Source organism: Bradysia coprophila, chromosome X, assembly GCF_014529535.1.
Source record: "Bradysia coprophila strain Holo2 chromosome X, BU_Bcop_v1, whole genome shotgun sequence".
NCBI classification, from domain to species: domain Eukaryota; kingdom Metazoa; phylum Arthropoda; class Insecta; order Diptera; family Sciaridae; genus Bradysia; species Bradysia coprophila.
The window spans coordinates 5929194-5955905 of NC_050737.1; the positions used below are offsets into that span (position 1 = coordinate 5929194).

A 26712-nucleotide genomic window follows, 5' to 3' on the forward strand; every position below is an offset into this window, starting at 1 on the left:
TGTCATTTGAGTTCATTTTCATATAGTGTATTAGGTCCCTTATTTGACGTTTCGAAAATGAACCGCTCCTGCCTGGTTTATTTTACTCTGCCGTGGTCAAATGTAAAACACCGGAACACTGTTAAAAGGATCATTTCATACAAAATAGTACTCTATTTGGCAGCTATGATCACTTTCGCTTGAAATGATTTGGTTCAAAGGATTCAGAGAAATTGTATTTTCAAAGGCAGTTCATTCAAACGATGGAATTGTGTGAAGACAACCGCTTCCTTTATTGGAAAATTATGATGGCTGTATCCTTGGTGAGGAAATACCCAGAAAACTATCTATATGATGTGACTGAGTAATTTATGCGCGCTGTCGTACTATACTAACGAGAATGCTACAATTTGAATTGTACACCTACCCACAATAAACGTCAACATGAGGAATGGTCGAATGTCAAACTTTGTATGTAGTGGAGGACATAGCGATTTCATATAAACAAACTCATCTCTCATGAGGTGAAATTGCTATGTCCTCCGGTTTGTATGAACAGACCATTTGTATGAACAGACCATACCTGGTTTGTACATTCATTGCCTACCCAAACATTTTCGGATCAATTCTAGCGACATTTCAAATTGAAAAATCCAACGTTGATTTGGTTGATTTTCATTATTTTTTCAGTATTAGGTAAATTACTCAAATTATGAACACTCTCTTGAGCCTGTACTAGGTTCATGGGTCATAGGAAAGTATTATTTGCAGGTAATCTTCTGCGGCAATCAAAGGTCAAATGCCATGTATAGAATTGATGGGACACACGTTGAACTGATGGAGTAAATTCCGTTGCAAAATATTATTCAAAGGTAAAAATATTTCTTTATTATTCAGTAAAACTGCGTTGACAACATTGGTTTTGAAATTAAGGAAATTTTTTCAATTATCATTTCCATGGATTCTAGAAGAGATTAGCACCGTTTCGAGAATTAAAGAAATTTAGCGATAAGTTTCACGAATTCGTCGAATTCCAAACGACCAGAATCTGTAAACAATTTTCGATTAAATCGGTCGGGTCGCTTCCTCTCAACTATTCACTTTTTGTTTCACTTACTATTTACATCTAATTCTGCCATGTATGTCTGAACAGAGGCTTCATCGTATGGCTTCTCCATAATCTCTAAGATTTCAGCAAGCGATTCAGTTGATACACTCCGAACACCGGCATTTTCTTCGGAGAACGTATCGAATGCTGTTTGGAAAGCTGAAAATTCGGAAAATATTATTGTTTTTAATTGAAATTTCGGATCGGAAAAGATTTTCCTTCAGTTTATCAGATTCTCATCGGAATATTTGCTTTTTGATTCGGTTGTACTCACATTCAACTTCTGCAGCGGTAAATACTCTGGCCTAAAAGGGAAAAGGGAAAATCTGAAGATTAGTGGGCTCAATTGAGGCATGATTTAATCGTTACACATTTAATTATTGTTGTGTGTCTAGAAGAATCGGGCAAACAATTTTATTGATTTAATATTTTTGTGTATAAGGGACAGTTTGTGTTTACTTATGATTGCATTTATTTATAATGTTTGATTTTTGATTACGCTTTTTAGAGTTCAATATGAGTCAAATGCAATAGTCATTTTCATATCTCGGAATACAAAGTTCAAACGAATACTGGGTAAATTTCATTCTTTAGAGGATTGATTTCGACCATGTGAAAAACCATATGAAGCCCAAAGTATATAATCCACTGAAGGTAATGCAGACCCTCAGCGGATCAGAGTTTTCACGTATCCAAACTTTGAGATGTGTTTCCTATGCTCACAAATTGTGAGTCACAGTAAATTCACCTCAAAGTATGTATACGTGCGTAGCTGCGAACTTGCATTAACTTCAGTGGTTTATATACTTTGATGAAGAAATACGATAAATAGTAGTACGGTCCACCGATCATCTGACTTCTGACTCGCACTTCCTTCCCACTCTTCAGCGAATGTACGTCATAAAACGTTCGTAAACATAGTTCATAGACAGACTCAAGCGAGTGGGAAACTACTTCGAAAAACGCTGTACCATGACTTTGTGACTTTGTGTAAAGCTGAGAGTCAAGCAATGTACCATGACTTTCCGGAGCCGTTTTCCCCTATAGGACTCAAGTTTCAAATATATTTGATCTCCAGGTCTCAAAATTCGATTCTTTTTTTTTCGTTTTGCAAAACTTGCTTGCGGAAAGGAACATGAAATCCAATGAAATCGAAACTAAATTTGGTATATTTTCGAATGGATACCGGTTTATTTAACCCAACTGCGACAAACATTATCATCAAGATTTATTACTCACCATTTCTGAATATTATTCTTTTTTCTTCTTCTGCAAACTAATAATGACGTGGTTGTATGTCAATAAATGCAACGCTGTAAATTTAGTAAAATAAATTTTGTTAAAACAAAATATTTGCTTCCACTATTCACTTAATCAACACACAGTGAATATTATTGAAATTAAAAAAAAATCTTTCCCAAAAACTTTGCGAAAAAAGCAAAATTGCAATAAATTATACTAACACTCAAACGGGATGTGTTTCAGACAACTTATATGAACAACGATCGTCTCTCAACTAAATTCTAGACATTGCACTCTTCAAGTTATACCCTCTTTGCCGAAACACAATATATGAGTAATTGTTTGATAATATTGCACAACGATAACGACTGACACAATCAAATATGATACGCCAGGGGTTATTTTAAGGAAATTTAAATTACTGAACAGAATTGCTCTGCAACGCATAAAAAACTTAGTGTAAAAGAGGTGCACCAGAGAATTTCATACGTTTAATCTCTCAAAGTTGTGGCATCTCCTTTGCATATCTCTTTCAAACAAAACGTATTTTATACTTGCTGATACTGGCGAAATAGTTACACGCACGCGGCACGCTAGTGGTTCACTTGAAAGTCGCCGACTGTACGAAAATACTGAATTTTCACAAATATTTAAATAGATTTTGGTAAGTTTCAGCAATTTTAAATTCCTTAAAATAGGCACTGATATACGGTTTATATGAACATCCACAAGCGGTGCATCAATTCTTTTAAAGAAAACCAAAACAAATAGAATTATGTTAGCATTACCGTTTCGGTGTATGAATGTACATTACTAATCTACAATATTATCACCATAGGGTGGTAATATGTATAATCTGGTAATATTCGAGTGTATCTAGTTCGAGTAAATTTGTATAAAATCGAAAGAATTTTTAAATCATATAACTGCGGCTGAACCAAAATACTTTCCTCCTTCTGATCAAATATATATGTCAAATCGGATACTTACGATGTACAGTCAAAAAACACCACCGCCCATCTCTAAAGGGTACATTAGATCTACTCTGAATGCTGCATTCGGAACAGGGGACGGTATGAGCGAGTATAATTAACTATTTGATAGTGATGGAGATCGACTGATACCTCACATATCCAGGCACTAATCCAAATGACCGATTTAACCAAAAGCTTCTTTTCTCGGAATGGTGAAAGCTTTTTTATATTTTTCAAATTTATTAGAAATTCTTGCATGATATGCATATGCAATACGACTACACACACGGAATTTTGAAAACCGACACATTTTCTGTTTCTGTGTTTTTTTTTTTAAGGAAATATTAGTTTATTCATGTTTGACAAATTATAACATTTTATAAATAAAAAATTTCATCCATCTGCACAGTGTCCGGAATTGTGCCCATCACACATGCAGCATTGTTTTGCTGTATCGCCAGCGAAATTCGTTGATATAGAAATTGAATTGATCTTGGGTCACCGGTAACTTTTTCCAATCTCTTGCCGACAGTATAGAAAAATTCTTTTGCTTCATTAGACCACGATCCCATTGTTTCTACTGCCAAAGCAACGAACTTATAATTTTGACTTTTGATTTGCTTGTACAAATTATGCTTTTTTGTAACCGCTGAATCTGCTGCGGATCCTGCTTTTACCGATGTTCGTTTGATATACGAATCTGCAAATGTGTTAACGCAGGTAGCGTCCCATACAACGCATTGTCCTTTTGTCCACGGAATCAAAGACATACCATCTGGACGTTTGCCGTCGTCGCGGTAAAGACCGGTTGGTTCCAATTTTGCTGGTACCTCGATTGATCGTAGAACTCTCGCGGTTGTATCGTTCATTTTTGAATGCCGTGAGAATCTGCCTTTACTATTTACACAATTCAATCCATGACGACCATCTGATTTCACATTTTCACCGCAATTACAAGTGTGTGGCCTGCAAATGTCGCTTCCTATTCGCAGTGCCATGCCAATTCGTAATTGATTGTTATTTAAGAAAGTACCGACATTAGCAGAAGGAATTGCGTTTAGCCAATGACCTGATTCCACTGTTTGAGATGCCAAAAATCTTGCTTTTTCTTGAGGAGAGTTGAAATTCATTGACTTGATAATTCTTTTCAAATTAATCGAATCCCAATTACGTTGAAATTCTGGTACTTTAGGTATTTGATTTGGATTTAGCTTGTTCCATTCTGTAACTGCATCCTCAAAATGATGAATCAAAAACTCGCCTGATGAATTATTCATTATTTGTGAAACGAGATTCTTTGATCCATAACTTGATGATAGAAACGATGGTAGTGCTAGGTCCTCAGATTTTCTAATACCCAATCCTCCAAGTTTTATTGGTAAACTTGCTTGTTTCCATTGCTCCTCATTGATTTGAATGTTCAAAATTGTTTCCAAAGAATTTTTCATTGCTTCATCAACTCTTGAAGTAAAACTTCCATGTTTCCAAACCGGATTAGTCCGCAAGAGATATGTCAACTTTGGAATCCCGAAACATTTCTTTAAGATAACATATCCCACATGTGCATTCAATTTTGGTAGACGATCGAAAAGAGCTGATAATCTTGCGAATGCCTCACTTGAAAAATGATCAAAACCGTCTTCCAGGATTGGTGATCCGAGTAAATTTAAATTGACTGAGTTTGTTACTTGAATGTTTGGAGCCAATTTTTCGAATTCGGAAATCAAGTTTTCATCTCTTTGACCATTGCAAAAATATAGCTCGCATTTATTTGGATTCACCTCTAATCCAATTCACTTTGACTGTTCTATTAAATTCTTGAAATCGGCCAATACCTTTTCTGGGAAATCGCATAACGTTCCATCGTCTAAATACCATAAGTTCAAATCTGATGTTAATGAATTGACAATTGGCTGGATTGCAAGGCTGAATGCTAACGGACCGGCTGGGTCTCCCTGTTGAGCTCCTACTTCAGACAAAATCATGTTTTCTCCATAGAACAGATATGATGGTGTTGAATAACATTGCCATAAATAAGGGAACATTTTCGGAGCATGTTGTTTGATTTCAGATAGCATGACATCACGTTCAACAGAGTTGAAAGCATTTCGGAAATCGATTTTAAGTAAGACTTTTGTCGTGTTCTTTGAGGCTATAACAGTGGACCTAGTTGCATGGATTGCAGCTTCGCATCCTAATTTTGTTGCGAAACCAACTTGATGAGGACGGAAGTATTCACCAATTTCGTTTCTTATCTTTGCGCAAGCTAATTTCGAAACCAACCTTCTGAAATAATTACCGACGGCTATCGGACGGATTCCTCCACATTTCTTCTGTAATGCGCATAGTGCAGCTCCAAACACGTACTTGCAAATATCTTTGTTTATTTTGCCACTCAAGATGAAATTGCATAGACGTGTGATTGCTGATAGTGCTTGAACTCCTGCATCGCCTGCAGAATGTGAAATTATATCTTTGATGAATTGTGGACTTAAACCGTCGAATCCACTTGCTGAACCATGCTTGAATGAATTAATTGCCTTCTTTACATGTTTTTCGTTGACTATATAGAATTCCATTTTTTCAGTCGGTTCTTCTGGAAGTTCTAACGATCGAGATGGCGATGGATGTTTCTTTTTAAGTTCTTGTAGAGTATTTGTATCCGAAATAGCCAATGATTCGTTTGAGGTTAACAATCTGACTGCACCTCGAATGTCGAAATCAGCTACTTTAGCTTCGACTCGTTCGATCAATTTTTCTTCTGATGTCTTGGTGTTCTTCTTATTGCTCTTCGATGATTTCACATTTGGCAAAATGAAGTTTGAAATATTTGATTTTACTGAAGAAACCAATGAATTTGTTTTACTTTTTTCCGGTGCATGAAGTGCTTTGTATGAATAAAGTAATAAGTTCTCCCAAGCTGAATCATCGTTATTTGATATACAAGCATTCAGTATTGATGTCAATTTTGAAGCTGCTAGTATCCTCGCTCCTTTCGGAATTCTGTGTAACAAGCGGATTTTTCGTTTATAACTTCCAATATATTTCAGATGGTCTGTTGCCTCGTTTCGATCTTCACTTGATTTAACGTCGTTTAATGGTACTCCAGGATGCTTTGCTGCCGAATGAATACGTAAACCTTTTTTTAGTTGCAAACGATTTTTGAAGTTCTTTCGGACAGAGCTGGCATGTATGTCTTGACTCAGTGCTAGCAGTGTCTTCTACATTTGAAATTTTCGGAACATTGGAAATCGAAGTCACATTTGATTCATCAGAAGCCATTTGATAATAGATACCACTTTCGATGATGAATGATTTTCTTGAAGTCGGTTTTAACAAACGAAAGTGGCCATTATCTGGTGGACCAGTGAAGCTCAAGAACATGATTGGCTTATTGTTGTTCAATTCAGGATTGTTACTTAGACCAAAATCAAAACAGTTGAATTGATCATCATCTGTAATACGAACGACAAATCCAATGAAGCCGAACATTTCTGAAGCTGCTGTAAGTTCAGTGAAAGTTCCATAATTGCCTGGCTCAGACATATATTCAAAATAATCGATTTTTCCTTTTCCGTCGCTGTATCGACTATCGTTCAAATTCAATAAGGATGGTATCTGTTTGTGGTTATTGAAAATTAGAGTATTTTTGAACCTGTCCCAATTTGATTGAAAGCAATTTGAACTCGGTGAAATGATATGATTCACTATTTCCAGCCGGAGTGCGTTAATTGTCTTTGGAATTGACTTGAAAATTTTGTTCTTTCCCTTCATAAACTGAAAGATAGATTCAAACAAACAATTGCCGTTGCCTTCATTTTCTATGACTTCGAAATGTTGTGAATTCGTTTTTGATTTCTTGCGTAAGTCTGTTGATTCGATTCTGAAAATTTCTTTCGGCATCATATTCGGAAGTGAATCTGCTCCTCCTGAATCACTTTCCATTGTTTCGCATCAATAAATAGATAAATTAAATCGGTTTTCTTCTATTTTTTTTCCGGAGAAAATATTGTTGCGACTTCTTTCAGATAAGCCTCTGTGTTTTACTTTCTAAGTTTCTGTTTTCTCCATATAAAAATACATGCAAAATTCACAAAAAATCAGTAAACCGCGAAACAGAAGCTGTGTCGGTTTTCAAAATTCCGCGAGTGTAATTATTAAACTCGATTTATGCAAGGCTGTAAACTGTTGAACATTCTGTGGTTTATATAGTGGTTGGAGATTCCAAAAGCTCCAACCACTATATAAACCACAGAATTTATTATAAAGAAGAATCATGTAAATACTGTGGAGAACGTCGAAAGCTTGTAGCAATAATCATTTTCGAGCTATGTTACAAATTACATGGATCATCCCATCTAATAAATTAGTTTTTAGGTACAAAGAGGATAGCAGAATCTCTTTGTTCACCTTGTTTCCTTTCTTTTATCTCTTTATCTCTGGTTTTACGGACGACTTTTGCACATTCTTATCAAATGCACAAAAATTAAATTAAATTAGAAAAGTAGTCTTATCGAACATTTAACGTCGAACGAACATTTGCAGGAAGGTCACCAGACCCACATGTATCAGTATCGGTGTATAGTTGAACACGTAAAACAGATTAAATAAATTTAACTTTAACCTAGACAAACAGATTCTTTTAATGAATTGAAAATCTAACTGCACCAAATCGCATTTACATTGTTGCTCCGTACAGTAAATAATACTTGGGAGAGTTTTTACTTAAAAACAGGCATTTGTTGAACAATTAATATACAAGCCAAACGTTTCCAATTATAAACAAAAATTTCGCGAATCGAGTAAAAGACACATTGTAGTCATCATCGCATTGGTGATAACAGGTTTATAAGTATTTTCTGACATTACGATAATAACAGGGGTCCAATGTACCAACTCAAATATTTAAATTAAGGAGCTCTATGTATCGAATATCTATATAATTTTTCAAGTTATCTCACCTTACACACTCCTTACATATAAAATTGAAGCAAAATAAAGGGGGGGAAAGTGGGAGAAACTGACGATTTGCTTATTCACCATTTTGGTAATAGGCTAAGTTTGAAGGCGAAGTATGTCGATCAGTCCTTTCTGTTCACATAAAAGTTGAATTATTTTGTTTAAAGCTTTCATTAAGTCCCTCAGTTACGGAAGTGTAAATGAAAGAAGATACCAATCCAGAAAAATCGATTTATAATAGTACATTACTATACCAGTGAAGTAATTTGATATCTCGTATCCAGATCGGGCTGAAGCCCTCGCATACTTTTACTCATCGTGATACGAGATATCAAATTATTTCACGTGTAAAGTATGGCGTTTTACTTTACGAGCGAGGGAAAGGGTCTTCACTAGTGAGGGAAAGGCCAAATTACCTCACTAGTAAAGTAAAATCATATTATATCTGCTTAGAACGATAATCTCGATGTTATCCCTGAAGGGCAAATTTGTGTATCTCGAATCTCGATATATATCTGTTCTCGGCAGATAAAATAGCGTATGCACCTCTGTCTAAAATGTTTATTTTGACCAATTGGATTATGTATCGAGCCAAAGGCATGGTACATAATCTGATTCGTTAAAATAAACATTTTAGATAGAGGTGCATAATCTACTATTAACAATGTGTGGATAACAGTTTGTTTACAAGTACTTTGGGACGAAAATCGTTACTTTATCGTCCTGTAAATGAAGATAAATCACCTTTCGCAACCATTGTCATGAAAAGTTTTGTATGTAACTCGGGGAAAATGATTTCCCTCTAATATAGTAATAATTATTAAACCCTCTTAAACCCGTACCAAGTACACCCGACTAATGTCTTTACCATTACATATATTGTTCCTCCTTTTGCCTGCATCCAACGTTTTTACAACAAGTGATAACTAAACTTGTTTTACCTTTTACCTAATGAAGGCAATTATAAGATGAGTATATTTGAGTCCGTTCCCGAACCATGTGCCTGGTTAAATTATAGTATGAAACATATCCTTCTTGCCATGTAATAAAAAGAAATTTTTAATTTATTTGGGGAAGACAATTTAATTGCACATTTTACTGAAATTCACAAAATTCGATTATTTTAACAAAAAAGGTTTTCTTGGCTTTTCTTCAGCACAAGAATAGACTGTCTCTTTTTATCGTGTCGTATGATTTTATCATTCCATACAACATCGCTAACAACATCACCATTGGCTTTACCATTTGTAGCTGCATTCATAATTGCCAACATTTCAAAAGCGGTGCGTTTATGTTCAGCTGTCCACTTTGTAGGTACTTCCGCAGGAACTGGTTCCGTTTCGTCGCTCACATTCATTTTATCTTCTTTCGATATATTTTTCACTTTATTCAGACCGAATAATCCGAATATCGATTTGCGTTTACTTTCAACGACCTTTTGACTGTCTTTTGAATTACTGGAACTACTTGATGAACTCGAAGTCAAATCAGAGGTCGAGCTAGGCTTCTTGGTAAACGCTTTCTCTGATTCTTTACTTTGACTGTTTGCATCGGTCGCAGAACGTTGATTTGATGTTGGTCGAGGTGGTAGTGCAGGTGGCTGATCGTGAACTTTTTCTTTTAATTTGTGTGTTGATTTGAATGAAACTATCCTTCGAAACTCCTTCGGTCGTCGAAGCATTTCGGAATCAATTTTTGCAGCTGTTGGCATCACTACCGACTCATTTGGTTCAATCGACATTGTACTTTCATCGTACCGTATCGGTTTCATGCAAATATTTTCCTTGTTCGAAATAGTGGACGATCCAATTTTCTGATTATATCGTTTGTCCGCTTTGATCATTTTCTCCTTGGCCATTCGTTCCAAATTTTTTATTTTCCGTTCTCGTATCACCAGAGACCGTTCGCGGTTCTTCAATTCGTTTTCTTTATTTTTCAGCACGTCCTCTTGACTCCGTATTGCCTCCAATCTGCGTCGCAATGCTTCGTTGAATATGTCCTCAGTCACTTCTTTTGGGTCATCGCGACAACATTTCACGCATTTCACGCAATCCAAAGCGGATTGTTGGACTACATTTGCAGAATTCGTAGCCTCGCTGCCTTGTTCAGGGACAGAAGCATTTTTAGGAAAAATTTCACGTCGAACGGAATAGAAGATCTCCTCTCGCAGATCCTTGGTACTATCTTGATCGAAATTGCGAGTACTTGAGAGATCGGGTGTGAAAACACTAGCAACTTTGTCTTTTACCAAGTTCGGTAGTGAACTGTCTAAAGACACCACATTCGAGACCACAGTTGGATGATGAAGAATCACTTCAATGGATGGACGATAGCCGGACTCAACATTCAGCAAGAATGAGATTATTTTCTGCATGTCACTCGAATACATGTCCGGAATACGATTAAACCGGCCATCGACGATATTCTTCGACAAAGATTCCATATGTCTTCCGGTGAATGGTGGGACCAGCGCACACAATTCGTAGATCAGGCATCCCAACGACCAAATGTCACTCTTTCGATTGTACTTTGTGCCTCGTATAATTTCCGGACTCATATAGAACGGCGTTCCGACAACACTTTCAGCAAAATTGTTCTCGCCTTTTAGCATTCGAGCCAAACCGAAATCTCCTAATTTTACGTTGCCGCAAGAGTCTAAATAAACGTTGGCAGGCTTTATATCCCGATGCAAAATGCTGAGAGATGCTTTGTACGAATGACATCCCTGAATTGCCTTGGACAGTTGATAGAGAACGCGCCAGATAAATTGTTCCTCTATGTGACACTTTTCGGCTACACAGCGTCGGATCAACATTGACAAATCACCTCCTTCACAGCATTCCATTATGATGTACAACGTTTTCGTCTCCTTATTAAGTATGTGGTTGAAGTACCTGTGAAACGAAAGTTGATAAGAAATCACATGGTCGAATCAAAGAGCACATTATACGCACTGGACAATGTTCGGATGTGAAAGTTGCTTGAGCAGATTGATTTCGGTGACCAATAGCTGTTTCTTGTCTTCGTCAAATGCACTGTAGTCGATTGATTTCCATACGAAAATTTTCTCGGTTAATTTGTTTCGCACTTTGAAACAAGTCCCAAATGTTCCGGTGCCCATAACCGACAGCACTTCATAGTCGAGTAGTTTTGTCATCTGAAATGAGAATTTTCCCTTTTAAAATTTGTGCACTCTGTTTAACGAAAATTTTAGAACTCGTCACCAGTAATTGAAGAGGAGGAGTTACAGACTATTAAGGTATATCCAAAAAAAATTTAAGAAATGTTTATATATAAGTGGAAGCACCTATTTCAGGTGAACTGAGTTCACCTCAAAGGTATATTCATCGTGACACCATCTTACACGTTTGCCCTTGTATACACGCAGATAAATTACAAATACAAATTAAGAGCAGATAAAGGTTGGCAGATAAAGGCGCGGCGGGCAGATAAGGGTGAGTAACCATTCAGATAAGCGCAGATCTGCGCGGATAACCATTCAGACAGGAGCGAATAACTATTCAGATCAGGGCAGATAAGGGCGTGTGTATTGACCAATTTTGCATATACACATTCCGATAAATTGGCCAAAGAAAAACAGACACTTCATTCAATCGTTCATTGAACATCCTGTGTAGATCAAACGTTGCATCCTTATAAAGGAGTTTGGGATCACTAAAAATACCCCCAGCTGAAATGCCTACAGAAGAATTGCTAAAATATAATGACAGATAAAAAGAAAGTAAAAGAAATAGAGCTTTTGCTCTTCCCTACCCACTCACGGTTCACGTTAAGTGATTTTAACAAAGACGACAGAGCTGCTTCGACCTCAGGACTCAGTGGAAGTCTGAGGGTAGCGTGATCTACCCATCATCAATTGTTTCCACAGATCCCTTCCCAAGACAGCGCCAGTAAAACTTTCGATTGAACGAGTGTTTGAAAGTTTACTTAGAGATTTTTTCATCTACGTGGAAACACGGTTAAATTTGGAACGCTGATAAGAAATTCACAAACCAGATGCAGCAAAAGATCAAACAAAAGCAAAAGCTCGCCGAGTGCTGGTCCATAGGTCCACTTCCTATTTAATGTCCATACACAAATTTGTGTTTTGTTTTGTGAAGGATTTTTGAAGATAAGGTACGTTCGTTTTGTTTTCCTTTTAGTTTTCCACCCAATAACCGTAGAACGCATACGGTCTTAATGATCTGCACTTTTTGACGTCCCTGACGATGGCCCCTAAAAAGTTTCTTTCACTCTATGATTCGCCTGAGAATTATAAAGAAGAACTGTGATGATCATTGAGACTAGCGGGCCGAAACGGTAGTCTTTAGGGTTGTTACGTTTGGTGATTGAAGGTTTGGTCAAATGATGACACATTTGCAAAGTGAGACCAGTGTCGATGAAATTCTTAATTTTTTTTATTTCGTTCCTGATGCTGAGGAACCGTTAGACGTTCACCGAAATAGTCATATTTTACTCAATTTTTCGACTGCACAGTAAGGATGAATTTTCTACCCAATAAGAACAAATTTGGCCCGAAAGCACATTCAATTACTTTTCTAACGACATCCCATACGACCTTGTACGTTCCGTGTACACAGAGAAACCATGGAATTTTTTGAAAAGTAGTTTTGGCTTCTAGGGACGAAAACCCTTCTAAACACATATGAAAAAGTCCACTGGAAAATACAAATACATCCGAGTTGTTTTTCAAAATAATCTTTCCAATAGATCGAATGCTGGACATGTTCGATTGATAAAGTATCGATTTCCTTACAATCGAATATCGATATTTTCGATAAGTCAATATCAATCAAATGTTTTATCAAAACATAAGAAATTACATTCGACAATTATTTTTTGTGGGACGACCACTGGAATTTTCTTTAAATATTTTAGTTCTCTCAACCATTGTTTAGCTCCTTAAAATTGTAATGCATACTGGAGCTACGCGGTGCATTAATTTAAGAAATTTGTTTCAAAATTGAAACGAAACTATATTCATCAAATTGGTAACAATTGCATGAAAATATTGGTAAATGGCATTATTAACCGCACAAGCAAAAACTGATAACGTTCGTTTAAATATTACCATCCAATCGATAAATATCGACTGATAATCGGTAAATGTCGACTGATAAGTCGATAGAACATTCGATTGATATTGTATCGATTATTATTTGGAAATTTCTTCATCGATTGGTGATATTTTTCAGTGATCCTGCCTAATCGATGCGCCTACGTTGTTTTATGGTTTAGGGGTTTTTCTTTATCCTTAAGATTTTGAGCTAAATCGATTATATTCGGATGGATTGATATGAAAAAAAAGTTGCATTTGCATACGATGCTCAGATCCTTTACCGAAATCAAACGGCTGATATTTGTGGTAATATATTAGCTGTTCGTTGAATTTATTACTTAGAAGTTATTATTTTGCTGAATGACTAACGACTCTACACGCATTTTTTCATATACAAATTTAAATAAATTTGGTTGGAAAACATTTCGTGCATCGAGACATTACAGCGACCTTTTTGTTAATTTAAATTATTTATTAGTGATGGCATATGTTTTCCTTTTGAGAACCAAATATGAACATGCTAGTCAATCACAGGCACTTCAAATTTACGGTTATCTGAAAAAATTATCTTCTAAGAATTTCCCATCAATTTTACTGCACCCAACATACACAAAACTCTGCTTGTATGTTTATGCAGCGAAGGGAGGGTTCTTCAATTTACATATCATCATGTCCAAAATTCTTAAATATTTTTATGACTCCGAATATTTTGGTTCGGCTAGTTTTATAGAATTCACAGCAAAATATCCGAGTTTCAAAGAAATTTAGAGATGGAATTGAAGAAACTAAACTGTTGACTTTCGAATGAAACGTTCATGCTTTCTTTAAGAAACTTAAATTATGTCGATTAAATGCTTTCAATGTCGATTAAATTAATGGAAGCGAAGAATAGTGAAGGTCGAAGAACTATTTCAACACTGAAGGAATTCTGTCCAAATCGAAAGTACTGTAGGAAGGATTAAAGGAACTTTATTTTCTTGCAACAAAACTTGTGTAGCGACTTTCCAATGTCCAGTCCTACAACCGGCAATGGAAGGAAACTATCAAATGAAATAATTACGGAATTAGTCCAATCTCTCCTGATGCAATTCCAGCCGCACAATAACGAGTAATTTATATCTGTAGAATCTATAGAATCATTGTAAAATTACCTTGTACAAGAACGTTTTTCACGAAGACAAAGGAAAACTCAACAATTTTCTAGCCAATCACCGTTGAAACCGCAACGTTTAACAATAATTCATTGATTTGGTCACAACAAACAACCGAAAGTCAATTGAAGTCCTTTATTTAAAACAAAAAAAAAAACACAAAACCACCACTGACCGTTTACAAAACATTCAATTATTTTCTATTCAAAATGACCTTTTTCGGTTTAATACTCAGTCACAATACATAACGTACAATGCGTAACAAATGCACACACAAAAAAAAAAAGATTCGTTTCGAACAATCATCAATGTCCCGCATAAGTAATAATAACGACTTTATTCAAACAAACTCTTAAAACCGTCTGAACTGATAAATGGTCACCACAGTTATACACAGAGAGAGATATTTTTTTTAAAAGAAATTGGTTTGTTTTGCGTTCGAAAAGGATCAACACATTTTTCCATTTGGCAAAGAACATTTTTACAAGTAATAGTTTCTCATGTTTCAATCTGTTTTCGTACAAGGTCCAACAGGTAGTAAAAAATACGATACGAATAGTTTGTTGAATGTGCATGGAGAATATGAAATTTAAATCTCATCGACGGTTTTTTATATTATTATTATTCAACGCAAGCAAGGTTGTGTAGGTGTTGGATATAAAATCGATTGTGAACTTGTATGTGTTTTATGCTGAAAGAACAACACACAACACAACAGTGTAAGGATACTTTCGGTTTTGATCTGGGAAAAGTCTCCGAATGAACGAATCTAAGACTCAAATCATTTTTTGTTTGTTTTGGGATCGAAGATATCTTTATCCTAATTTAGAAAACAAGTCTTATAGTCCCTAATGGTGATTCTCCAATCAACAATATATTAGGACTGTACGTCACCGATGGACGAATAATGAGGATGTACTAACGACAACTACTGTAACATGGTTATTGGTGGTATATTGGAATTTCCTTCATTTGTCCCATTGGTGCTATTATCTAAGCAACGATGAAAAGTAGAGTTTTTGTGTGAATTTTGTTGGTTCGAGGCGAAGCCGAGGTCAATAAACACACGAAAACGAGACTTTTCATTTTTTTCCGAGTTATGTAATGGATTTTACATGCTAAGGGCGTCGAAAGTAGTGCTTGAAACATGAAAAGTACGGTTTTCGACGCATGTAGCATGTAAAAGTTATTTTTATAGTTTGATAAAAAATCTTTTACTTCATTTGTTTCACTTCAGTTGCACGTTCAAATATTGAGGGTTCATACATTATAGAGTAAATATTTTCAAATTAAAAGTGATTCGTTGAGGGCTACCTATCATACACATCATACAATAATGATCGTTCGTTTCGCTGGGGTGAGAGTTCAGACGATATTCATCCAGTCAGAGGCACTGAAATTTCAGTATAAGTATTTACCAAGGTTCGTACGTCCTCACCTCACTGGCCGAATTCTGAAACAAAACTGTTTTGATTGATTGTGTGGAATCCACACTGTGGATCAGCTGAAAGCAAATTCACGCTGAAATATCTCTACTTCTAACTGTAATTGTTCATTCTACAGCCAAAGGATAATTACTTTCAATTTCGAGAACAATAACAAACTATGTCACTTAGACTTTGCGTGGCGAAACTGAGGCAAGTCCAAAAATCCAACGAAAATGCAGTCATACTGACCATTTAAAGGGTCGTTTGAAATTTGGCGAAATGTGTAATACGATTTAACGATTTCTAAAATAGGTTCTCCAAAAATAACTGGTCTTATACAACGACGCGAACGAGACAGTTTCTTTCGTTCGGTTTCGCCGAAAGAAATTTTAGTAAATTTTTGCATTAGGTGTTTGTTGCATCGTTCCGTGAAAGTTTGGATCATTGATTCGTAGATATACATTTTCAGTTGATCGACTCGATTTTTGATGAATAGGCAGATGTTCTGAACAATCACGTATAATTTTGCAGTGTCTAAATGAATCCAAAAATGAACAGATTGAAGCGCTTCCAAGTGTCATCGCGGTCCATAGTGGATAAATGAATTCATGATGAACAATTTGTAGCGTTTCAAGTGTCTAACAAATTTTCTTAAATTTTTTTGGAAAAAAATCACCACAATGAACTAAAATTACAATATCAAATCGGTGAACGAGTATCTTTCGCTCGTAATTCATTTAATTTCTCACAAAAACTCGTCGATCTGCTGTGGTTTCAAATTCAATCGGAAGTGTTTCACAAAATAAAGAAGAAACGATTGACAAATGATTTGACTTCGATTTCATTTTGCTACCCACTTTTCGATAGTGTTTAAGAAGAATTTATTATTTTCTTTTTCGTGTGTTTTTGTTTCCGTTCGTTCGTTCGTTTGAGTTAGCTAACTATTGTTTTTGTGTTTGAAAATTAATTTAATTGGTAGATATGCGTCGGCAAAAACCTGGCGGTTTCAGGCCAAAGCCATTCGGTCCATTCGATGAACCAACACCGGTGGTGTAAGTATTCCCAATCTATCCTGTCCTCCTCCAGCATATCCCATTCAAATCATTGTTAAAATCCATTAAATCATTATGAACAGGAGCCCACCGCATAATTTGGATAGCCGGACCACGATTACGATTGATGATAGGACCTTTGTTGTGGAGGCAGATGATTTGGAAAAAATCTGTGATTTGGGCCGTGGTGCTTATGGTATTGTGGAGAAGATGCGTCATCGTCAAACTGGAACTGTAATGGCTGTGAAGCGAATCACTGCAACCGTTAATACACAGGAACAGGTTCGTCGATTTTCTTTTTTTGCGTATCGACACAGCCGACAATTCGCGCCTAATTTATTGTCATTGTCCCTACAATCTGAACATCCATTCCGCTGTGTGATAATTGCAGTACGTTGAGAGTGAAAGGACAGGCTAACCATATGAGTATTTGTCTACTTACGAGAATTCTTATCGTAACGAAAAACGAAATCAGTCGCAAACTCATTTAAAGATTACCCAGATGCTCTGAGCACTTAAGTCTACTGATTTCGAATTTTATGGTCGAATGTGCCGTACAGTAATTTTCATGGGTTCCATGAATTGTTGACTACCGTCAGCCTGTCGCTGGTGTAGTTATATAAAGAAGAAAAAAAATGTCTTCAATGCGAGTGAAGCGAAGATATTGTTGATTCGCTTAATATTATGGGGTCGTTTAACGCCTCAATCGAGTTTCTTTAACCACGATACACGTGACATTTTATGAGTAGATTCGGTTCAGCTTTTTGGTTGTTCGCTTGATGATGTCGCATCATGTGAAGTGTGTAAAATAGTACAGATTCGCCTGATATGTTATTCGTAAACATGCATCGACGGCATAAAAATAACGTTGATGTCCCACCCAATCTCCTACCAAATTGACCTCCACTCCAATTTTTGTTTCTTCAACTTGTCCATTTCTGTCAATTTCCAATTTTATTTCGCGAATTCGTGTTAGGGCAACTTCGAATGACTGAGAATTCCAGTTTCTAGGATATTAGGACTCTCTACTCAACTTTCATTTCCTACCTGTTACAGAAACGCTTGCTGATGGATTTGGATATATCGATGAGATCGAGTGCATGTCTGTACACCGTTCATTTCTACGGAGCACTGTTCAGAGAGGGAGATGTTTGGATTTGTATGGAGGTGATGGACACTAGTTTGGATAAATTTTATCCGAAAGTTTTCAAAAACAATCGGTCGATCAGCGAAGACATTTTGGGGAAAGTGAGTTGCGCACACATCTAATGATTTTCGGTCAAGTTTGGCTCAACAAAAAAATTAAAATTCCTTCCAGATTGCCATAGCCGTTGTAAATGCTTTACATTATTTGCACGCCAATCTGAAAGTCATCCACAGAGATGTGAAACCGTCAAACACATTGATCAATCGGAAGGGTGAAGTTAAAATTTGTGATTTCGGTATATCCGGCTACCTTGTCGATTCGGTTGCGAAGACCATTGATGCCGGCTGCAAACCGTACATGGCACCCGAACGCATTGATCCGACTGGTAACACTGGCCAATACGACATACGATCGGATGTTTGGTCATTTGGCATCAGTATGATTGAAATAGCCACCGGTAAATTTCCTTACAACACATGGGTGACACCATTTGAACAATTGAAGCAGGTGCGATGGAAACGAAATTATTTAACGCGCAAATGAAATTTAAAAAATTTGTCATTCATATACAGGTTGTGAAAGACGATCCACCGCGATTAGAAGCGAACAAATTTTCGCCAGCTTTCGAAAATTTTACCGCTGCCTGCTTACAGAAGAATTTCACCGATCGACCGAACTATGAGCAATTACTGCAACACGCATTTATTGTCGAACATCAGTCAAACGATGCCAATGTAGCCGCATTTGTTGAGGAAATTTTAAGTCTTCCAGATAGCCCATAAAAGTAAAATGAAACGAGAGCGGGAGAGAGAGAGAGAAACAAGAAAATGCAAACTGAAAACAAGTTCAATTTGGGTGATGTTAACTGGCGAGACAAAACAAGTCTACAATTTTTACTGGTAACAAAATAGCGGCAATAATTATTACGAAATAAAAAAAAAAGAAAAAAAAATAATTAACGGTTAAGGACAGAGTGACGCTGAATGCTCTTATATAAAAATTACGAAAAAAAAAATTAGAAATGAAAAATGGTTTTACATGCCACATTGTTAAAAAGAAAAATGAAAATATTTTTGTGTCCATTATTGACTGTGTGCAAGCTTCAAAAGTTTCGCAGTTGGTTTGGTTAATAAAATAAAAATGATAAAAATAACTGCAAACACTGGATGGTTTCACGTATAAAATTGCTTAACAGCAATAAGAAAAGTTTCAAAATCAAAGACGACTGCAGTGAGCGGTCTCGATGGTTTCCTTTTATCCTCTCTTTAAAATGAAACTTTAAACTTTTATAAACAGCAACAGTATCGAGATATAATCAATAAATTTGCTTCTAAGGTAACCTAACAATAACCAAACACCGTCGCTTATTTTGTCGTTACTATCATTAACAGACGACAACGCCGTTTCTGACAGGTCAGTCCATCTACAGTTGACATCGTAATAAAATTAGCAATTTTTTCAGTCCCTCCTATCAAACGAAAGACCAAATCAATCGATTCTCTAAGTTACTACAAAGAAAATACTATCGAACCGAACGAGAAGCTTAATCTAACCGACCGAGAATCACGAGAACGTTCGTTAGTATATTACCCAGATGTGAACTTCTGTAAAAGTATATTCAACGAACGTTTTAATAAAATTGCTGAGATTACGATAAGCCTTACGTAATTGCTAAGAAAAGTTCCGCTTTATTCATTTTCTTTCATCCAAAAATTATTCCAAAGAGTTCATCGGCGCACAACGATTTTGTGAGCGCGTCAATGAATATGCTAATAATTCGTTTACAGTAAGTAGTTAGACGCAAATGTACAAATTAACTAAAAGTGCATAAATTGACGCATTCGATTACCTGTTACTGAAAGATATTTTGCAACTGAAACACTTAAAATTTGAATGATCTCTGTTTTGTATGTTACCAATGCATTAAAAACATGCAAGGCCCCCCTCGACGCAGTAGTCAGACTTGTCCAATTAAGAGACTTTTTGACCGTTATGTAAAAAAATTGTTCTGGTGCCTGTTTATAGAGTGTTTAAGTGACAGATATGGCGAAACGACAACCTAATGTTCCATCTCGAGGTCTACTGTCAGCTTTTTTTTTGCATTATTCGATGACAGCAGACCCCGAGTTGATTTTCCATCTCGCTCTACTTAAACACAGTATAGTGTGTTGTGTTACATACATGTATCTTCTTTGTGAACGCACTCCTACCATACTTTGTGTCTGTAGTTCGATGTTTTTGTGACTTTCCTGACTTTCTGTTCCTGTTAATTTATTCCCTTTCCAAATAATTTCTTCCACTCAAGCTAAAATTTAGGCCCAATTGAGTTAGAAGAGTCTCCGTCTAAGCCCAAAAGAAATTTGAAGAGATAAGTGAGATTTATATGAGTTGAAGAAACGTCAGCCAGAGCTTTGCTATAATAAATTGTTCGAAGTAGGGTAATAGAGACTTTGAGATTCGTTAAAACCAACTGCAAACCTAGCGTCAAAACCGAATTTAAATAATGGAACATGCCCGTTGCATTACGTACTCAAAATTAAAATTAGAAATTTATTTTAAACAAAATCTTTTGTTTTGGTAAAATCTGTTTTATTTTGAAAAAAAATCTTATACAATCCTAATCCCTATCTACCTCCCCAATGGAGGCTCCATACCGTTTCTATGAACAAAAGCAGAAACCTGAAACAGAAATCGTAAGACCGTTCGTTTAGTCCAGAGGGGAACTGCATTTTAAAATTCACAATTTTTAGTGAAAACGATGCGAGCAACGCACTGTTTTCATACAGTGGTTATCAAAAATTTTTAAAAAGTAGTCAACTGGTGCTTCGGTGCTTGACAGTGCGTTGAAGCGAGTGGTGAATTCAAAACAAAAAAACAATTTTTTGATCTTCTCACTGGATGAAGCGCAGAGACGAGCGACAAGAATGGTGTGTCGAAAAAAATACAAAAAATCAAATCTTTTTTCTTAGGTGTAATCTAACACTTCTATAATTGTTAAAACCATTTGCCACGGCAGGGTAGTACCAGGCAGGAGCACTTGATTTGACTAGAGACCTGAATAATCTAGTAGCCATATTATAAGGCCCTTATATTTTGCGATATAAGTAAATTTAAATAAATTTTTGTCAGTGTTCATTTTCAAGCTATGTCTAGGACCCTTACTTTGACATTCGGAAAATGAAGATCTGCTGCCTGGTTTCACTCTGCCTTGCATTTGCGATTACGCGAGTTCTGTATATATGTAAACAATTAATGGAAAATTACGACGATTATATTTTCCTCGAATTTTGCAACAGTAAACATTACCTACAATCAAGGAACTAAGGAACTCTGCATTCACTTACTGATTTTGTAAGACACGTGTTAATTATTCGCGTTGGCTTTGTTGAGTGAGATAAACGTTGTGTCCAACTGGGTAATAAATGATTTTTTAGGCATACGATTTAGGAATTGTCACAATCGGCTTGCGTCACAAATCTATTGCCTAAAAATACATTTATCACTCGGTTGCATAGAACGGGGTGTACCACTTTACCATAAAAATTGTCGTAAAATACCATCGATTTTAGGCAATTGCCGAAGACAATTAAAAGTTACTATAACAGAAAATCGTTGTTGCCGAAAACAGGGCTGGCACAAAAATCAAAAATGTTCTAAGTAAGCAACAATAAAAATTGTTCTAAGTTACACCCCTGTTGCCACCGAAAAATTCGATTTTCTTTAGGACTATTGATTTTAGACATTGGTTTCATTCGCACATTTTTATAAACAAATTTTGTAGCGTATCCGAAATTGTTACGTGTTACCCCTCTCCGCTATTACACCGTTTGTGATTTCGTGCGGTAATTTTTGGATTTGCTTAAACCGTTAGTGCTGCAATAACCGAAACTGTGCGAAACGAATCCGGAAAGTGTGCAACTTATTGGAATGAAACACGGTGTTCATGGTTTCCCTTTTTGTTTTTACTTTCTAATTACTTTATTCATCAGTAGTTCATACTTTTGATAAAATCATTTATGATAAATGGGATGTGAATGTTTTGAAAATTATGCTGAATGTAAACACACATCGTAAAATTATTTTTTTTTTAATTACTCAGATTGAACAAGACGTTCCGTGAAAAAACCGTTGGGATTTTCATCATTTCCACAGCGTTAACACTTTCTTTGCGCAATGGTTCGAAATAATAAAATGAAGAGTACAAAAATGTTTCGACTGTTTCATGAAGGGAAAAGGAAACTTAAAAAAAAAACAAAAACAAAAAAATGGTTAGGATGATGAGATGGAATCAGATTGTTTTTTTTTTCAAGGAGGATGAAATCTATTTGTTGTTGGTTTCTTTGATTTGAAGAATGTTTTGTTGATGTTGTTGTTTGTTAATTTTAAATTAATGTCGTCCGCCAGTTTGCTGCGTGTACACTTCGATTGTGTCACCTTCTTCCATTTCCAATGATGTTGGCGTATCATTTTCATTTATCGGCTGTCCGTCGAAACGGAATCGCACCACTTGCATCGATAAACCCTGCAAATTGTACGAGAGGGGAGATTTTAGATTTTAGCAAATTGGTCGCGTCTGTTGAAGAACAAATAAAAGGGAAATGGGACACTTACAGCTCGGTCACAGTATGCATTCATCAATTTTCTCAGCGGTGTATGTTTCTTGATTTTAAATTGAACCACTGCATTATCCTGTCCCAATACTTTCAAATTGATGTGCTCCGATTCAGTTCCTTTGTTGTCCTGCAATAATGAAAAATTTCGACGTTAGTTCATCAGCAACGGTTTTGCCACTATCAGTCCGATGTTTTTTTTTGGGACGAAAAGTCTACACCGGTCAAAGTTTGGCGAAGTGAAAATCACGCCACTATTGACTTAAAATGACTTGGCCTTTGAGCCGTGAATGATGTTATCGAATATTCGATATGGAGACAAAACTTCACCGTAGGCGCTAATATTGATAAACAAACAACCGTTCAAATTTGTTGTTCGATTAAAAAATAAAATCGAGCCGCTCGTATGACTCCGAGTCAATCCGTTCTACAGTTATACCGCTTCATTCCTAAATTTCCCTTAGTTTATCCATTAATATCGACAACCTATCAAAAGTTGTTCAGTGGTTTTCCAGATCAGTAAAAAATCCTAAGTTTAATCCAGACTGATCCTCGATTCTCGCCTTTCAGAATTACTGGTGATAACGTTAGTATAATATTTCAAACCCACGAATTAAGATCCGGTAGGTCAGTATTGACAGTTATGTCATTTACTAGAGTAGACCAGCTATAGTAAACAAAAATAAATATCTTTGTGATGAGAGTCGAATCGACTGTGTCTCAATATTTAAAATTTGTTTTAAACATGTGCCCGGTTTCATTTGCAAGGGTAATTAAGTTTTACGAAAACCGTCAAGTTATAAAAACATTCAAAAACAAAAGACGCTGTTTACTCGGCGCACAAGTCTTGGTCAACAAACAATTTTTTGAGTTATAATGCGTGCGTAATATAACTCTACGTTTTCTGGGTTTTTTCCTGTCTGTAACGTTGTACATTGACAAACCTATGATTTCGTCGGTAAAATTTCTGTTGTCAGAATAGGACAAAAATGCAGTCGAAAAAGAGACAGCAATACTATATGTCTGAATTAGGGCTCCAACACAATTCAAGGACATGGGCAGACATTTTGAAAAATCACAATTGAAACAAAGAGGAAAACAATTAATAACCATTAAAATAATTACGCCGGTTCGATTGATTAAGTGAAATTAATGGCACGGTGTACTTTTTCGCCCGATAAAACAATACATTTTAGGGGTTAAGAATCGCGCACACGTATCCATAATGCACCAAATTTTCAAAAATTCGTAGAAATTGAACGATTAATTTTGGAATGAAATTCTGTTGAGCTCATGTATTGCTGGAGTACAATAAGAAATAATTGAAAAACAAAATCCCGACACTCTTGAACAGTTGAACGCGCCACAGAAGGCGTCATGTTTGACCACACTGATTCATTACAACTTTTGACGAAATTTTCTCGAACCAATTTTTTTTAAATGAAAATACGAGGCGAAATACATCGACCGGCACTTACTTTCTTATCGTCAGCCATTTCGGATTTGTTTTAGATTCGGTTACAATTAAGAACGTAAACTGTATTTAGTGTAAAAACAGAGAAAACTAAATCTCTTTTCGCTTAAATGCCGTTCGAAGCACGTTAGGTACCGTGGATACTTTTGGTATGATGGCGGCTGAATAAATTGCTATTAGTGTTAAAAAGAGTGTTCGGAGAGTTCGCTTTCGGAGTGAGTGATGGGTTGTCAGATGTCAATTTTTATCGGAGAGAAGCCGCAGGAAAATTGATGGCGCTTTTTATTTAAATATTTTGAATGTTTTGTCCCAAGTACATATCTCATTTCATGTTTATCATCACTAGAGGGGTAATTCACGCCGTCAGTGCGGTCGAAATTTAAAATGGAAAGTGCGAGATTCTTTCTAACGCAGAGTCATTTTCGTACTATTGTGTATAAAGTGTTGAAATGTATTTTTCAGTTCGCTTTTTCATCGACTCGTTCACTTGAAATTCAAATTTAAGGCACACTTATGGTGTGAATGGTTGAGCATCTAAAACATAACAGTTTTCAAAAGTAGCTCACATTGAAACTGCAGATGTCCACTACCTTCGTACTCAACTCAGAACAGCCATGCCATATTTTTGTTTTTCTTTATTGTTTGATACTAATAGTTAGATCTACTTGCTCGATGCTCTTTCATTTTAAAATTTCTTTACTGCTTTATTTATTTATATCTAAGTAGTACTGCTACTTCATTTCTCTACCTTCCATTAACGATGTAAATGAAATTAAGTTCAGTGTTTTCTTGAACGACGATCTTCTTCATTTCTTTGGGAAAGGCTACTGTGGCTATTGAATTGGTTTCATTATAACACCAATTGGGGTCATTTGGGTTCTCTACAATATGTGACGGCTGAGATATATAACCCTTCTAACGCTAAAAAACAAAAATCGGAGAACAAACGTTTTTCGTATCGGAACAAGTGTAGTAATGCAGCATATGTTTGTTCCAAGGCCCAGCGAGTTGTCAAATTTCATCCATAGAGACATAACCTCATCATCTTTTATACGAAAACGGATCTATGTGGATGAAATCGTGTTCGTTCGACCAGTCAAAATTCGTGTTTACAGTTACTTGGAACGAACCTATAGGTTTGAAACACGACATAGTGAAATAAACCAGGCAATAGCGGTTCTTCTTTGAAAAGTCAAATAAGGGACCTAATACACGGTACGAAAATAAACTCAAATGAATACTGACATAAATTGAATTAATTTTATTCGCAAAATAAAAGGCTACCGGATAATTCAGGTTCCTAGTCAAATCAAGCACTACTGCCTCGTTTATTTTACTTAGCCTTGGTTTGGAACTATGGCATTGTGAGGGATCGATAGCATAAATGATACCAAAAAGTATGTTTAAAAATGACGCGCTGACTCCGAACGACGCTGCTCTTATTCATGTATAGTGTGATTTCGTATATTTCGTGTATTTGCATGATTTGCATCATTTGCATCACCTTTTATTTCGGTGTGAGAGACATATAATACATACACGCTGTAATATATGTATGTTTGGTAGAGGGGATATTTCGGTGCAAACAATTGTGACATCTGTGATACTTTTACCGGTAACAATAGGTCGATTTAAAATTAAATGTAAGAATGGATTTTAACATTCCGAGAAATGTGATAGTTATTGGGCAGCGAAACGATATTTCCGATGGACTGATCGAGGTAAATTCCGTAAACATTTTCAATTTTAACATCTTAGATTTAGTTTTTGTGACAGCACCGTTTCTCTCACTATTCCCCGTATTCTCCGCATAATTTTCTCTCAATATTTTTTCTCCGAATGGAAGCTTGTTCATTTTTTAAATATATTTGAGGTAATACCGGTAATACGAGCGGATGATTCAACTTCGATTTTTTTTAAAATTACATTTTGCAGATTGCTATAAATTTAGCTGACGATGGAAAAACCGTTTGGTATTTGGCCTCGAAGCCTGTTGATAAATTGCCGGACATATTTTTGCGTCAGGACCGAGACACTTTAAAGCGAATCATCTTCACATACTGCAAATCGCTTGAAGCACTCAACCAAAAGCTAATGAATTTGGATAACACTTCCAATGTGAACGCAAGTTTAATAATCGTTGAGCCGTTGCATACGTTCTTTCCCGATTCAGTGGCCAGAAATTCCGATCATTTCTTGCAAGCTCACGCGAAAACGCTGGCCATTCTACAGAGCTGTGTTTGTAGTTTAAATGGACGCCCCAACGGATCATGCTGGAGCATTGCTTCGTTGGACGATAGTGTCGGCTATAGTGGGGAGTGTGTGGCAACATTAATCGATTTATTTTATTATAAGAAAAACTGTGTGAGAGCAGCCGACACATCGATCGTTCGTTGGTTCGAAGATTTTCGAATAAAATTTTGTTAAAACAGTCCCAATGTTCAAACTTTGATCACGTTCAAGAGATGTTGCGTTGGAAATTTTGTATTGACCGAAGAAAAATATAAAA

At 36.1% G+C, this 26712-nt stretch overlaps 5 protein-coding genes across 5 annotated transcripts; 2 read left to right on the forward strand and 3 right to left on the reverse strand.

Annotated features, from left to right (window-relative positions):
- Positions 1 to 904: 904 nt before the first annotated feature.
- On the reverse strand, positions 905 to 2651 carry LOC119085584 (troponin C, isoallergen Bla g 6.0301-like). The gene is made up of 5 exons (XM_037196002.1): positions 2551 to 2651; positions 2327 to 2400; positions 1362 to 1392; positions 1097 to 1246; positions 905 to 1027 (listed from the first exon to the last, which is right to left on the reverse strand). Exons 2-5 carry the CDS (start codon positions 2327 to 2329, stop codon positions 972 to 974), a joined length of 240 nt encoding a protein of 79 aa, XP_037051897.1. The 5' UTR covers positions 2330 to 2400; positions 2551 to 2651; the 3' UTR covers positions 905 to 971.
- A 6682-nt stretch (positions 2652 to 9333) lies between these two features.
- On the reverse strand, positions 9334 to 15048 carry LOC119085585 (serine/threonine-protein kinase Nek2). The gene is made up of 3 exons (XM_037196003.1): positions 14494 to 15048; positions 11217 to 11419; positions 9334 to 11156 (listed from the first exon to the last, which is right to left on the reverse strand). Exons 2-3 carry the CDS (start codon positions 11417 to 11419, stop codon positions 9386 to 9388), a joined length of 1974 nt encoding a protein of 657 aa, XP_037051898.1. The 5' UTR covers positions 14494 to 15048; the 3' UTR covers positions 9334 to 9385.
- A 1487-nt stretch (positions 15049 to 16535) lies between these two features.
- LOC119085586 (dual specificity mitogen-activated protein kinase kinase 6) lies at positions 16536 to 19272 on the forward strand. Its single transcript, XM_037196004.1, has 5 exons — positions 16536 to 16972; positions 17056 to 17254; positions 18029 to 18220; positions 18291 to 18626; positions 18692 to 19272. Exons 1-5 carry the CDS (start codon positions 16902 to 16904, stop codon positions 18899 to 18901), a joined length of 1008 nt encoding a protein of 335 aa, XP_037051899.1. The 5' UTR covers positions 16536 to 16901; the 3' UTR covers positions 18902 to 19272.
- Positions 19273 to 22059: 2787 nt separating this feature from the next.
- On the reverse strand, positions 22060 to 24371 carry LOC119085588 (small ubiquitin-related modifier 3). Its single transcript, XM_037196005.1, has 3 exons — positions 24208 to 24371; positions 22731 to 22859; positions 22060 to 22641 (listed from the first exon to the last, which is right to left on the reverse strand). Exons 1-3 carry the CDS (start codon positions 24223 to 24225, stop codon positions 22507 to 22509), a joined length of 282 nt encoding a protein of 93 aa, XP_037051900.1. The 5' UTR covers positions 24226 to 24371; the 3' UTR covers positions 22060 to 22506.
- A 1371-nt stretch (positions 24372 to 25742) lies between these two features.
- Positions 25743 to 26712, forward strand: LOC119085589. Its single transcript, XM_037196006.1, has 2 exons — positions 25743 to 25924; positions 26139 to 26712. Exons 1-2 carry the CDS (start codon positions 25853 to 25855, stop codon positions 26628 to 26630), a joined length of 564 nt encoding a protein of 187 aa, XP_037051901.1. The 5' UTR covers positions 25743 to 25852; the 3' UTR covers positions 26631 to 26712.